Source organism: Nuphar pumila, chromosome 5 (assembly GCF_984573655.1).
Source record: "Nuphar pumila chromosome 5, dmNupPumi1.hap1.1, whole genome shotgun sequence".
Lineage (NCBI taxonomy): Eukaryota > Viridiplantae > Streptophyta > Magnoliopsida > Nymphaeales > Nymphaeaceae > Nuphar > Nuphar pumila.
Genome location: NC_143253.1, coordinates 127326518 through 127342638, shown reverse-complemented (window position 1 = coordinate 127342638; position 16121 = coordinate 127326518). Strand labels below are relative to the sequence as shown.

The 16121-nt window shown below is 36.9% G+C and overlaps 1 protein-coding gene across 1 annotated transcript; it reads right to left on the bottom strand.

Moving 5' to 3' along the window:
* Window positions 1-318: 318 nt before the first annotated feature.
* On the bottom strand, window positions 319-2078 carry LOC149838616 (putative glutathione S-transferase). Its single transcript, XM_090006699.1, has 2 exons — window positions 1743-2078; window positions 319-945 (listed from the first exon to the last, which is right to left on the bottom strand). Exons 1-2 carry the CDS (start codon window positions 2055-2057, stop codon window positions 604-606), a joined length of 657 nt encoding a protein of 218 aa, XP_089862825.1. The 5' UTR covers window positions 2058-2078; the 3' UTR covers window positions 319-603.
* Between the last annotated feature and the right edge of the window lie 14043 nt (window positions 2079-16121).

Below are 16121 nucleotides of genomic sequence, written 5' to 3'. Positions count from 1 at the left end.
GTTCGTATCAAGCTTGTGAATCTAAGAAAATCTGCGCATTTCAGATGCAAACCTCCAGTATTTTGATTCAAGTTAGTCATTGAAAAAACTTTATGCGAATTTCATTAGGCTTGACGTGAATCTCCTTTTTATTGAGATGTTATAACCCTTGGAAGGTGTACCTATCTATCATACAAATTCGCAAATTAAAAGGTAAAACTGTCATAAAAATATTGAGAATCAGAAATTTTGGACATAAAGAGGATTTCGGCAAATTGTAAGGCATTTTGGAGAACACGCTCTTTTACATGGACAGCACCATCGTAGGAATTAATCCAATTTGTTGAAATACAAGATTAATTCAAATTTCATAGTGGATAAACATGAAAACATCTATATTAATCAACAAAAAGAAAAAAATAAACTAGCACATAGAAGCAAACTTTTTATTCACCCTACATATTCTCTCAAAACTAATTCCCTAAATACAAAAATAGTAAAGAAAAGCAAGAGATGGTTCTCTATGCATTTTATTACCTACACTCATGTCCTTCATGGCCTATTATTTCAACTATAGCTTGTGCGTGGTACAATGTAAATCCATTTCCATGTAAATTGATTGACTCAAATACCAAATCTCTTCTTCAACTGTTCAATGAAATCATAGATTCTCTGGGGGTCAGGCAGAGTCTTTGACACACTCTCTCTCTGCATACATCGAGCCACCCATTCCATTAGCTTTGGACAGTCTTTCTCAATCTTGAAGTCTGCAACCATTTCGTAGGCTTTGAACCAACATGAGTAAGCAATGAGAGCAATGTCAAGGAATCCAAAGGTTTCACCTCCAAAGTAGGGTTTATCCCCCAAGGCCCCCTCTAGCAGTTTCAAAGACTCAATGAACTCCTTAACAGCTGCCTGGCTTTCCTCACCTTTGCACTTCCATATCCTCCTCCCACAGCCATCTATCTGAACCAGTTCACAGAAAAAAAAAAGGAAAAAGTTTAAACCTACCCAAAAAATACAAAGTAACTAAGTAGAGCAAAAAGTTCACAGAAAAAAGTATAAATCTACCCAAAAAATACAGAGTAACTAAGTATAGCAAAAAGTCCACAGACAAAATAATGATAAAGCAAGACAAAAAAAGAGAGAGGATGCTTTGGTATCAAGGGGATGTCACGCCCCAAAGAGGGTTTGGCATAGTGGGATGGGGCCTAGACCGCTAAGCTGGCGGGTTCAAATCCCATGGGCATCATCCTCTCTGAGGCAAGGGGTAAGCCCACATAGTTTTATGCTGTCAGGACAGTGATTGTAAGAATGGCATGGAGAGCCAACACGGCTGGGTCTCTGATACTGGGGTGGTTTCTCCGTATATATATAAAAAAAAAGGTTATCAAGGATATATACCTGATTAGTCAGATATCTTACCAGACCCATGTCCAATTACTCCGATTTAATTCATAAAGCCAACAAGATCTGATTAATGATCGGATTTATATTCAATATGCAGATTTGCATTCAATTCAAATCTAAGTCCAAACCCAATCCAAATCAAACGGAATATCCAACTCAGTTACATACAAAATATATCCTAGCCGAATCCGAATCTGATTAGGTTAGATCCGATAAGATCGGATTCAATAATGGATAGATCCAACCCAAGTCCCTACGTGTATGGCACAATAAAGACCAAAGCAAGACAAAAAAAGGGACGCATGCAACACACAAATCTCTAGAGCTACAAATAATTAAGTGATGGCTTCTACCTTCTTGTCAATGAAGTCAGCCCAGAATCTTGCTAGAGCACGATCGTATGGGTCCTTAGGCATTAGTGGGGAGTCCTTCCATACATCATCAATATACTGGACTATGATGAGGGACTCTATGATGGGTTTTCCATTGTGAATCAAGACTGGTATCTTCTTGTGAATTGGGTTCATTTCTAGCAAGAGAGAGCTCTTTTGATATAGATTCTCCTCTCTATACTCGTATTGCACACCCTTCTCAGCCAGGGCGAGCCTCACCCTCATTCCAAAAGCGCTAGCCCAGGTATCCATAAGAACAATTTCCTGGCTTCCCATTTTTGAAATTCTTCGCAAGTGCTTGGATGCTCAGTTATGGAAATTATGAAAGCATGTAAATGAGATACTTATAGCCAAGCATTTGGGTGTATACTGACTCTCTAGATTCTGTGATTGAGATCATCACACTTGTCTTGTGTTTGAAGATAGGATTTACGTCTCCATTCTAAAAATCCTACCCGGCCAGGGGTGGTTGAATCTTGAAACATGTGGCTCCAGTTTCTCCTTTCACACATATAGGACATATCACACTTGTCTTGTGTTTGAAGATAGGATTTACGTCTCCATTCTAAAAATCCTACCCGGCCAGGGGTGGTTGAATCTTGAAACATGTGGCTCCAGTTTCTCCTTTCACACATATATAGGACATATTTGCTACTGTACCTATAAATCTAGTCGGGATTTCAATCAAAAACTTTAAAAATAATAAATTAAAGATATTCAGATTGTACCATTGGGAGACGTGCACCGACAGCTCCTACCAATCACGCAACGCGCCACCGTTGGTAACATATATCCCTACTTTCTAGAGAGAAACTAGTCCTTTTCTGGTAAATCCCACAATTTAGGTGAGCTCTGTATTCAAACACTCCCTTTATCAAAGTTCAACTTGAAAATTCTGGTGAACGAGAACAGAGTCCAAAGGTCCAACGATCATATCTTTGATTCAATCTTACTTTTGGAAATGTTGAATACATGGTCGAATGAATGATCCAGAAGCCAATACAATATTACAAGATGATTAAAGTATCATGTACTTGACCAATAAGCTTGTAAGAAGTCCCATTGTAATTTTTCTCAAGTGCATGCTGTGGCAGGTGCAAGGCCAAAATTTTCCACTGTCTACAAACTGTTTGTCGTTTGTTGGTTTATATGCTTTGGCAGAGGGCTGCTGACCTCCAGCCCAACTAAAGATGTAAAAGGGTTGGACTTGGTTAGGATCTCGCCCTTACTAAGAGAAGCGTGAGAAGATGATGATGAGCGAATTAATTGTTTTCATACATTTTGTTGTACATTCATGTGTTTCTTATATACATATTACACAGTTAGACTATATCCCGTAAAAAAAATTACAAGAAAAGTTATATCAGTAAAACACACTACTCTACAATATTTTTGTGATAGAGATAGCTACAATCCTAAAATCTTGATAATGATCACAATAGTACTTGCTACAATACAAATATATTCACGATAAGAGAAAAACAATATCCACTTATCGTGGAATGATTCCAACAATCTTCACGATAAGTGGGATGAATCCAACAAGCCCAACAATATTCAGGATAAGTGGGATAAGACAACGACGTTTAACACTCACCCTCAAGTTGGCACGCCGGGGTCAATCACGCCCAACTTGCCAAGTAAATAACGAAGTTGATCTCGGCCAAGTGCCTTGTTGAAAATGTCAGCACATTGATATTGGCTAGGGATAAATTGAGTAGTAATGATGCATTGTTGAAGTTTTTCTCCGATAAAATGACAATCGAGCTCAATGTGTAAAACACAAGATTTTCTTGTGAATTAAAACCAATATATGATGGTATTGATGTGATTATGATTATATTTGTGCCTTCTTGATTTTGTTGATCTTCTTGAAAATCTTGAATTTGTGATGTTCTTGATTTTTTTTTTATTTCGATTAATTATGAATTTTTGTCTTAAGATATGAATAATAATTCAAGAATAATAAAAAAAAGATAAATTATAAAGATTTTTCTAAGTTGGTTGTAATTTGGATCTTGAATTTTGAGTCTGGATCCAAAATCGGTATTTGGATCCGAGTTGGATCTAGGGTTTTGTTTGGTTTAGATCCAATTCTTTTTGGTGTTTGGACCCATTGGATATATTTTTGGACCCTCATGGGAGACGTCCAATGTAGATTTTCATTTGGACCCAAGAGTCCATATGGATTTCATAACCTCTAAATTTTAATTCATAAAAAAATTAAATTAAGCAAAATAAAAGATGGATAATTAAGACCTTTAAATTAAATATTTTAAAGTTTTAAATATAGGGGACGTCCTACACATCTAAATAAAAAGAAAAATCAAGATAATTAATAATTAGGAGTCTAGAAGTTATTTTTCTTCTATATTAGTCTCCTCTCCCCCTCCACACGTTTTTGCAGAGAGAGTCTCAAGTTCTTAATGATCTTGGATTGTGACGCATATAAAAATACACCCCTCACACACACGCCCCTCACTTTTTGAGAAAAAAATTATCTCTCTTTTTTCTTTCTCTCTCTCATTTTCTTCTTGCTTTTGGGTTTCTTCTCTCCTCCAAAATGTGTAGGAGGCTTGAAGAACCCTTGTGCAACTATTAGACCTACACTTAGTTGTTTGGTGGTGGTGGAATAGGAGTCAGATCGTTTGTTTTCTTTATTCTAACTGTAAAAATCTATCATTGACTGGTAAGATTTACGTAGTCGATGTTCTTTATGCACTTGAAGCATGCATGATTTGATTATTTTAATTTTCAACAACTTTGAATATATTCTTGATCTGTTTTTTATGTTTCATGGTTGAAGAAGTCGTTTCTTGGATCGAAAAACCCAAATAATGAGTCTTCCCTAAAAATGATTTTGAGAAACATGCGAAATTAGAGCTTTATTATTATTTTATATTAGATCTAATCATAATATGATTCTTTATGGTATTATTCATGTATTAACCTTTATTAAGTCAGATTAAACAAAAAATAATTAGATTCTAAAGGTTTTATAATCTTAAAAGGGTTTTTTACAAAATCATTTTCTGAGAAACCTAAAGCTGTGATGTCTGATAAAATTTTACCAACCAGTTTTGGAAAAAAATTGATAACTCTATGAATACAAGTCAAAAATCTAAATAAAATCACCACGATCATTTATAGATTTTGATCTTGAATTTAGAATCTTGTTTCATCTGTTTCGGATTCGTATTATTGATGTTATGCCTGTTTTAATATAGCCAAAAAATTCTGGCCCTGTTTACATGATGATTCTGACCCATCTCTGATAAAAGTCATAAACTCCTATTAAAAATGACTCCAAATATTTTATAAAAAATTTGGGTGAATTTTAATACCTAATATCAAATTGTGTAAAAAGGGTTTTGTCAAAAACGTTTCTCATAAATTTCAAGAAACACATTAATCTGATTAAAATCCTGCAGATTACAGATTCTCGACTGAAACTCTATCAGAACAGGGTTTCGTAAATAATTTTTAATTATTTTTGTATTTATTATTTTTTTAAATGATTTATTGTGTTGTATTCTTAACGGACACAGGTAACCATGGTAAAAATACTATGATTTAACATGCCTTCTATAATTCGTAACAAGTTTTTTTAAATTGGGTTACCAGAGATCCGAATTTGTTTTAACAACTTATACTTATTTTTAATTAGCGACATGTTAGAAACTTATGATTTTAATATATTTATTGCATGTATTGCATATTATTAGTGATTTTATGTCATATTGCATCAAAATGAATGAGCTAGACATGTGAGAATATCTGATTTGGATGTTTATGTGAATCATGTGTAATACATGACTCCTTTCATATTATTTTGCAAATATATTATTCTGATTGATCCTAAAAGGTATATTTCATTGAGATATAAATTGTTAATAGTTTGTATGGCATGAACTGAGTTTAAGTAACGTGTATTCATCTTGTTTAAGCATTAATACAATTAAACATAATTAGAAATATGCAAGCTTTTCCGGTTTGGGCTTGTGGGGGCTTGAATCAGGAAAAAATACTTATGTGTTTTTAGTTACGAGCCAGTTGTAGTGTGTTCTTTAATGTGTATGCTTTCATAGATATTGTAATTAGATCTTATATGATTTGAGAACTGAAATGTCAAGATATTAATTTGCGTTATATCGATTTAATCGGTAAGCATTTATAGGAGCCCTTATCGGGAAAGTCAAGTTTATGACTTCGATTAGGTTTTGATGTTTTGTTAATTTTTTTATAAATTCAATTTTTTGAATTATATTTAATCTGAGATAAATACTTGTGATAGAGATAATAGTAAGATTGGTTGTTTATACACGTGTTGCAAATGATTTTTATGATAAATTGATTATGAGCATGACTATAATTGCAAAGCATGTGAAAAATAAATATGAGCATGCTAATGTTATTTCATATCGTTCATATATGCGGATACAAAATGATGTATGTGTGATATTACTACATGTTTATCCTAAAATATTTGAACTATATAATATTGCATGAATGAATTGCCAAATAATATGTTAACATGATTCCTGATTTTGAGAATGCATATTATGTTTTGATATGCAGTATTTATAAATACAGACACTACAACAAAGCAGCAGATTAGCGACGACCACAATCTGTCGCTAACGGGCATAGCGACGGATTAGCGACAACGAGGCGACGATATGCTTACGTCGTGAATATTTCGACGCTAACTGGCAGCAGATTTATTCCGTCGCCAGGTCCGTCGCTAATTGCGACGGACTAACGAGCGCTGTATTTTGTCGCCAATCCGCCGGTACTAAACGGCGACCACGGCTTGGCGACGAATTTACTTCCGTCGCTATGCCGTCGCTAGATTGATATGAATAGCGACGGACGGTTCCGTCGCAAACACGAAAAAAAATTAAAAAAAATTATTTGAAAATTCAATACCGAGAATGGTACAATTTATATTTTCTGTACAATTTATATTTCCTGTAAATAAAAAACAAACCACACAAAAAATTCCATATAACAAGAATCTACAACAATTAATCGTTCTACCTTAAAATTAACAAGTTTAATTATTTACAATTCAACAATTATAATTAGGAAACATAAAAAAATAGAACTTCTTCAACACAGTTTTCTAATCATCGCCAAGATTTTGTGCGTCTTCTTGTTCATTGTCTTTATCTGTCCCTTCAGCTCCACTACGCTGATTATCGCTAGCAGCCTACACAAGAAAAGAACAGTCAGTATTGATAAACAAAATATAATGAAATAAATTACACACTATATGTGATTCTATCATGTGCTCATGTGTGATCTAAGGCAATAAAAAAACTCTATATGTGATTCTATCATGCTCATATGTGCTCTAAGGCAGGCAAAAAGTTATATATGTGATTCTATCATGCTCATATGTGTGCTAAGGCAGTCAAAAAATTGAATATGTGATTAGAGCATGTTCATATGTGTTCTAAGGCAGCTAGAAAAACACTATATGTGATTGTACCATGCTCAGATGTGCTTTAAGGCAGGCAAAAAACTATATATGTGATTCGATCATGCTCGTATGTGTGCTAAGGCAGTCAAAAAATTGAATATGTGATTATAGCATGCTCATATGTGCTCTAAGGCAGGCAAAGCAAAAAAAATTATATGTGATTCTATCATAAATGATATATGTTCTAAGGCAGTAAAAAAACTCTATATGTGATTTGTGCATGCTCATATGTGTTTTAAGGTAGTCAAAAAACTGAATATGTGATTATAACATGCTCATATGTGTTCTTAGGCAGTCAAAAAACTGAATATGTGATTATAACATGCTCATATGTGCTCTAAGGCAGGCAAAAAAACTTTATATGTGATTATAGCATGCTCATATGTGTTCTAAGGCAATAAAAAAACTCTATATGTGATTCTATCATGCTCATATGTGTGCTAAGGCAGTCAAAAAACTGAATATATGATTATAACATGCTCATATGTGTTCTTAGGCAGTCAAAAAACTGAATATGTGATTATAGCATGCTCATATGTGTTCTAATGCAGTCAAAAAACTGAATATGTGATTATAGCATGCTCATATGTGTTCTAAGGCAGTCAAAAAAACTTTATATGTGATTCTATCATGCTCATATGTGTTCTAAGGCAGTCAAAAAAACTTTATATGTGATTCTATCATGCTCATTTGTGTTCTTAGGCAGTCAAAAAAGTGAATATGTGATTATAGCATGCTCATATGTGCTCTAAGGCAGGCAAAAAATTTATATGTGATTATAGCATGCTCATATGTGCTCTAAGGCAATAAAAAAACTCTATATGTTATTATAGCATGCTCATATGTGCTTTAAGGCAGACAAAAAACTCTATATCTGATTCTATCATGCTCATATGTGCTCTAAGGCAGGCAAAAAGTTATATATGTGATTTGATTATGCTCATATGTGTTCTAAGGCAGACAAAAAACTCAATATGTGATTATACCTGAGAGGGATCTGGAATCGAAGATCCCCTGTTCAGAACAAGATTGTTGATCTCATTTCGGAGAAAGGGGGCGACGGTGTATTGGAAGTAGTTATTCAGTGATTCCGTAACGATCTGACGTACATCATCACCGGAAAGAATAGTCTGCTGCTTGGAGCTTATGTCGGTGCAAGAAGTCGGTGAGCCGTAACTGAAAGAAGCAATAACTGGTGAAGTGTTTATATTACTCCCAAACCCGAACACATGACCTTTTTTCGGTTCACCTGCTGCAGTCACCCATGCTGTAGGATCAAATGATGGATGTTGAGTAGCGTCATCGCCATATCGCTCTACCATCTGTTGCTCATATGCCTCCTACAAAATAATGTTTAAAGTATTCATTAATAATTAATGATAACATTCTGATAACTTGCATATATATTGCAATGATTATTAATAGAATTAATACATACCGTTGTCGTTCTCGCCTTCTCTGATACGAAAACTCTCGTGGTCTTCCATTTATGTGTTTCAACAAACACATTCTTATATGGTACACAACCTCCTTTTTCTGCTTCCTGCGAAGTTAAATGACAAAAGATTTAGTACACAAGTTTGCAACAATACTTATAAAATTAATATTATATATTAATGAGTTACCATTTTCTTCAGGTGGCTCCCAAATGTCTTAGATCCACCTGTGTGTAGATGGGCTTCGGGCATCTTCGATCGATTTTGTGCAGCCTTCGCAGAGCGATTTCTAAATGCATCGCCCGCCCACTTATCGCACATTTAATCCCATTAACCTCTCCTGATAGTAATAGGGCCATGGCCCTTCCACAGTAATGGATCATCTACTACGCCAGATGTTTTTTTTACTGCAGTCTTCATAGTATGCAGCATGTCTGCAAATCGATTGGCAACCACCTTCTGCTACACCTTCCTTGCATCATTTTCTTCCACTGTAGTTGCGAAGCGATTCGAAGCCTACAAATATTTTCAGAAAGTTAGTAGATATTACTTAAATAAATTAAATATGAAACACATTAACTATGAGAAACAACTGTATACCATGAATGAGGACCACAATTGGCCTAACACCTCCTTTGGATACTCTTTCCATTGAGCAACCGGTCCTGGTAGATGTTGAAGAAGTGAATTCCTAATCTCCCGTACTACTTCTTGTGGCTCAAACCTCGTGTTGCACATAAATTGTTATATAGTAAATATGAATATAAAATATTTATAAGATATGTAATAATTGAAAACAAAATACTTACGGTCGATTATCGATATACACTATTCGAATGAGTCTTCTTGTGCCAGCCTGAGAAGACCAAGTTTCTTGTGTTGGCTCTTGACTTGTGCGATCAACTGTTGTAGGTGGGTCGTGTACAGGCGCAACATCATCTGTAAAAAAATACGTTAGAAATTCTCAGAATGCGCATTTGAACTAATCAAGCATTCAATTAGTTATATGATATACCTATCACAGAAGCCCGTGAAGATGAAGGCTGAGCGTGGCTACTACTGGATGAGCGACCACTATAACCTCCACGAACCATATTCTAACAAATAACATATGTCATACAATACATTCAAATAATTCACATCAAGTATTACAATGCATTCAAGTCATTCACATCAAGCATTTTAATGCATTTAAATCATTTGCATCAAGTATTACAATGCATTCAAATAATTCAAATCATTCACATCAAGTATTGCAATAATTCAAATCATTCGTTGCATAAATTATAATACATTCAAATAATTGAAATCATTCACATCAAGTATTGCAATGCATTCGAATCATTCGTATCAAGTATTACAATACATTCAAATAATTCAAATCATTCACATCAAGTATTACAAATCATTCAAATCATTCGTATCAAGTATCACAATACATTCAAATAAAAATTTTAATCATTCACATCAAGTGTTGCAATACAACTCATGCATTTGCATCAAGTATTACAATACATTCAAATAATTCAAATCATTCACATCAAGTATTACAATGCATTCAAATCATTCGTATCAAGTATCACAATATATTCAAATAAAATTTTTAATCATTCACATCAAGTGTTGCAATACAACTCATGCATTTGCATCAAGTATTACAATACATTAAAATAATTCAAATCATTCACATCAAGTATTGCAATGCATTTGAATCATTCGTATCAAGTATTACAATACATTCAAATAAAATTTTGAATCATTCACACCAAGTATTGCAATGCATTCGAATCATTCGTATCAAGTATTACAATACATTCAAATAAAATTTTTAATCATTCACACCAAGTATTGCAATGCATTCAAATCATTCGTATCAAGTATTACAATACATTCAAATAAAATTTTTAATCATTCACACCAAGTATTGCAATGCATTCGAATCATTCGTATCAAGTATTACAATACATTCAAATAAAATTTTTAATCATTCACACCAAGTATTTCAATACAACTCACATCAAGTACTGCAATGCATTTAAATAGAGGTTTGTAGTATAAGATTTTGCTCACTAGCTTGAGAATTCTTCCTCGTCACTAGTTTGACTTTCTTCTTCTTCTTCTTCTTCATTGTTTGCCCATTCACTTGGTACATCATTTGGATCACATTCCTCTATGAATGTTTCATCGGCCAATGGAGATATGACATGCATATCATGCACAACATCGTGACCATAAGCGAAGTCATAGACATCATCTGATTGATAGTAATCGCTATCTTCAGCTAACTCATCTTCCTGTAACTGATCATACTCGGGGTATAGTTTGGACTTCACCTTGCAAACTGCCCACCATTCATTTCTATCTGACTTTTTTATACTTGGATATGCAGTATAATAAACTTGTTGAGCTTGCAAGGCCAATATGAATGGTTCATATGTTTCAAACCTGGATTTATGATTCACCTCCACAATGCCTGAAGCTTTGTCGAGTCTTGTTGCAGTTGGATCAAACCAATGACACTTGAATATCGTAACCCTGTTATTCATGCCTAAGTAAGTCAACTTCATTATTTCTTCTATAACACCGTAGTAATCATGTTCATTTTCACCGTAGCTGCTACCCTTGACACACACGCCACTATTTATCGTTTATTTGTTTATACCGTAGTTTTTTGTATGGAATCGATAACCATTTACGATATACCCGTTGTAGCATTGCACAACTTTGGTCGGACCATTTTCTAAATCACATATTCCTTGATCTTTAACATCACCATGGCGAACCTACGCACAGACATAAACAATGATTGTGATCATGATCAATTAAGTAACTTAGTGTTGTTTATAAGTACAAAATTTACGTTAGCTTCTTTACCAACTGTTTCAACCACTCCACAAACTTAGTTTCACGTTCTTTTTGTACTTCTGCATCAGTGAGATGTGAAACTTCGCTTTGCAACTCCAGATCAAATCGTCTACAAACCACAAGTACTTATATTACCGAGCCATGTATCCACATATAGAACATAAAAGGATTTATAATTGAGTTGCATATACATATACTTACTCGATGTATGGGTCGATCGTTGAGCAATTAAAAAGAATATAGATGTGTGCTGCATCTTGCTCTCGATCTGTCAATAGCCTTGATCGGCAACTACCAAATGCATGCCCAAGTGGTTGAAATATCGACAGCTTGTCAGCTATAATTACTTGTTCTCTATCATCGTTACGGGGCGGGCATGTGTAACGTGTTGGAATATGAGGTTCGAAGTACATAGATGAGAAATTTGAAATCTCTTCTAAAGTGTACGCCTCACAAATAGAGCCTTCTACTCTTGCTTTATTACGAACCTTTTTTTTTAGGTCGAACATGCATCTGACAAGAATATACATTTCAAATTTTAAATATCTGTCATTAAAGAGACAAATATAAAAAAACATATACCTTTCAAATGGGTACATCCATCGATATTGCACAGGGCCACCAACCCTTAGTTCATATGGCAGATGTATGATCAAATGTTCCATAACATCGAAAAATGCTGGCGAAAATATCTTTAACCCATATAGGTTTGTCTAACATATCATGGAATGCTAGGGGTATCAATAGTTGCATAAAGATATGACAATCATGGCTCTTCAACCCATATAAATAGTTGTCTATCATCAATCTTCACAGCCCGAGCAATGTTAGAGACATATCCATCTGGAAATCTCAGTTGTCTCAACCATTGACATACATGTTTTATTTGATCAGGTCCGAGCACGTACTTTGCCTTTGGTTTCAGTACTTTGCCATTATACTCTTTGAGTTCCAATTCTGGTCTTTTACATATTAATTTTAAATCCATACGGGCCTTCGGATTGTCCTTCATTTTTCTTTTAATATTCATTACTATATTGAACACATTATCAAACACAATTTTCTCTACATGCATCACATCCAAATTATGTCGTATCAATAGGGTCTGCCAATACGGTAGTTCTCAAAAAATAGATTTCTTCGTCCAATTGTGATCCTTCCCAAATCCACGGAAGGGTGTAGGACTGCGGGCATCTGTTAATACATCTGGAAAGTATCACAATCTTCTTAGAATCTCTATGCCGGACAATCTTGAGGATGGACCTTCCGTTTCAGTTGTGCCTGCTTTAAACGCATTCTTTTGTCGTCGGAACGGATGATCGCTGGGTAGAAATCGACGAGGGCACTCAAACCAGCAAGACTTCCTTCCATGACTCAATATAAAAGCTTTGGAATCCTCTATGCAGTACGGACAAGCCAACCTCTCATGTGTGCTCCAACCAGATAACATACCATATGCAGGGAAGTCACTAATTGTCCATAGAACAATGGCCTTCATGTTGAAATTTTGTTTTTTGTGGGCATCATACATGGTAACACCGTCATCCCATAGTACTTTTAGTTTATCAATCAATGGCCTTAGATATACATCAAGATTTTGGCCTGGGGAGGTCGGACCAGGGATCAACAAAGACAAGAAAAGATTTGGACGTTTCATACACAAGCTTGGTGGAAGGTTGTATAGAGTTACAAATACTGGCCAGCATGAGTATGGAGTTGATCTACCCCCAAATGGATTAAATCCATTTGTACATAGACCGAGTCTAACATTTCGCACTTCCATTGCGAAGTTCTGATGAGTACGATCAAAGTGCTTCCAAGCTTCAGCGTCAACAGGATGTGTGATCTTGTTTTCATCGTGTCGAACTTTATTTGCATGTCATCTCATATGTTTAGCTGTCCTTGAAGACATATACAATCGTTGCAATCTAGGAGTGATCGGAAAGTAGCGGAACGACTTGTATGAAACTTCCTTTGATCTCGTGCTACCATTGCCTCTTGTCTTTGGCTTGAACCGAGGATGCCCACATGACGGGCATGATATGTTGTTTTCCTGCTCTTTGAAATACAACATGCAGTGATTTGGACATGCATCAATCTTTTTGTAACCCATACCTAGAGCGTTGACCATAACTTTCGCACGATAGAACTTTTGTGGCAATTTCTCATCTTTGGGCAACATACACTTCACAATCATGCACAAACGGTCAAAACATGATTGACTCAAATAATACTCGGACTTCAAATTCATTAGTTGAAGAACTGTAGACAAGATAGTGTGACTCTCACAACCGTTCCAAAGTGGCTCATCAGCATCTCTAAGTAAATCATAAAATCTACTAGCTGCATCATTTGGTGATTCTTCATCTACGACAGTTCTTACATCACTAGAACTCATAGCAGAACCCAGTTCTGTTCTTGCGGCATCAAATATCAAATTCATATATGAATTATCGTGCACCACATTCACCCGTGCATCAAAATCGTTTCTAAATTCTTCTCCATGAAACATTCAGTTCTGATAATCACTCACAAAACCCTTCCTGTATAGGTGATGTCTAACGCCATGAGGTTCTACAAATCGATTATTCTTACAAATCTTGCAGGGACACCTAATCCGACCTGTGGGATCTACTGTACTGACACCTGCCATTGCAAATTCAATAAAACTTTCAATATCATCCATATATTCATGCGATAACTCATTGTCCACTATCCTACGGTACATCCATTCACGGTTTGCAGTCATTTTGTCGTATGATGTTACAAATAGTATCCGAACCAGTTAAAAGAGAACCATCAGAATGCTATGATGAAGAAAATATCAAATTTATCATGCAATATATGATGTCATACAATCACAAGAATTATGATGCATGCATTGATAACTTAATATTTTCATGTGCAAACTATTCATGACGCGATACATTCATTTGAAGCATGCTTTCAGTATACAATTTCACATGGAAGACATAATCAAATTGAAAGTAACTACATGCAAGCATGGATACAATCACATCAAACATTGCAATACATCGAAATAATTCATATCAAACAAATGTCAAACATGTACCTGCAGCAAACACACTTCAATATCCCACTAACTACTACCATGCCTAGCATGTACTCCGTACTCCAAAAATATAAACACTTCCATATTCATATATTAAAATCATGCTCAGCATGATCTCCGAATTCCAACAAAGCAGTCCTAGATATCAACAACTAAGTGAGTGTGTGAACAATAAAGTGTTACATTCAATAAATTAAATAACATGTGATGCGCTTGCATCACTTACTCACCACGAGTATTTACCCGATTTGCATTGTTTTTGTCACTTACTTACCACGGGTGGCGGGGCACAAGCGAGTTCCGTTGAGAAATCTGCAAAAAACACTGTGTTAAAATGAAGTCACCACCTGTCGAAAAAAAACAAGAGGCAGATGCAGTTTCACAGAATGCAGGGGGCGCCCCATGCTGTCGAAAATGCAGGGGGGCGACCCCCTGCCGGAAATGCAGGGGGGCAACCGTCTGCCTGCCGGAAATGCAGGGGGGCCGACCCCCTGCGACGTGCTGCCAGAAATGTAGGGGGGCGACCCCCTGTCGGAAACGCGGGGGAGCGATGCGACCCCTTGCTGTCGGAAACGCAAGGGGTCGACCCCCTGCCGAAAATGCAGGGAGAGCGACCCCCTGCCGGAAACGCAAGGGGTCGACCCCCTATCGAAAATGCAGGGGGGCGACCCCCTGCTACCGGAAACGCAGGGGGGTCGACCCCCTGCTGCCGGAAATGCAGGGGGGTCGACCCCCTGCTGCCGAAAATGCAGGGGGGTCGACCCCCTGCCGGAAATGCAGGGGGTCGGCCCCCTGCCGAAAACACAGGGGGGGCGACCCTCTGCTGCCAGAAATGCAGGGGGGTCGACCCCCTGCTGGAAATGCAGGGCGTCGACCCCCTGCCGAAAACACAGGGGGGGCGACCCCCTACGGCCGGAAACGCAGGGGGGTCGACCCCCTGCTGCCGGAAATGCAGGGGGTCAACCCCCAGCCGAAAACATAGGGGGGCGACCCCCTACTGCCGGAAACGCAGGGGGTCGACCCCTTTCTACCGGAAATGAAGGGGGGTCATCCCCCTGCTACCAGAAATGATTACCTGCGCATCGTCGGGCGGTGGCGGGAGGCTGACGGGGAGCGGCGGCTGGCGAGCATTGGAGGCCGGATAGAGGCCGACGGGCGGCGGGAGGGAGAGGGCGGTGGGCGGGAACAAGACAGCGAAACAGGAAAAAGAGAAAGAGGGATGGGATTAGGGATTTACGCGATATTTAGCGACGACTTAGCGACAGAATTATTCCGTCGCTAAGCCGTCGTAAATCAAAATACCAAAATAGCGACGAAATATATTATGTCACTAATCCGTCGCCAATTAGCGACGGATTAGCGACGACACAATTCCCTCTCTAAATCCTTCGCTAAAATTTTGACAAAAAAATTAGCGACAAAAAAATGATGTCGCTAATCCGTCGCTAATTAGCGACGGATTAGCGATAAAAGTTGTTTCC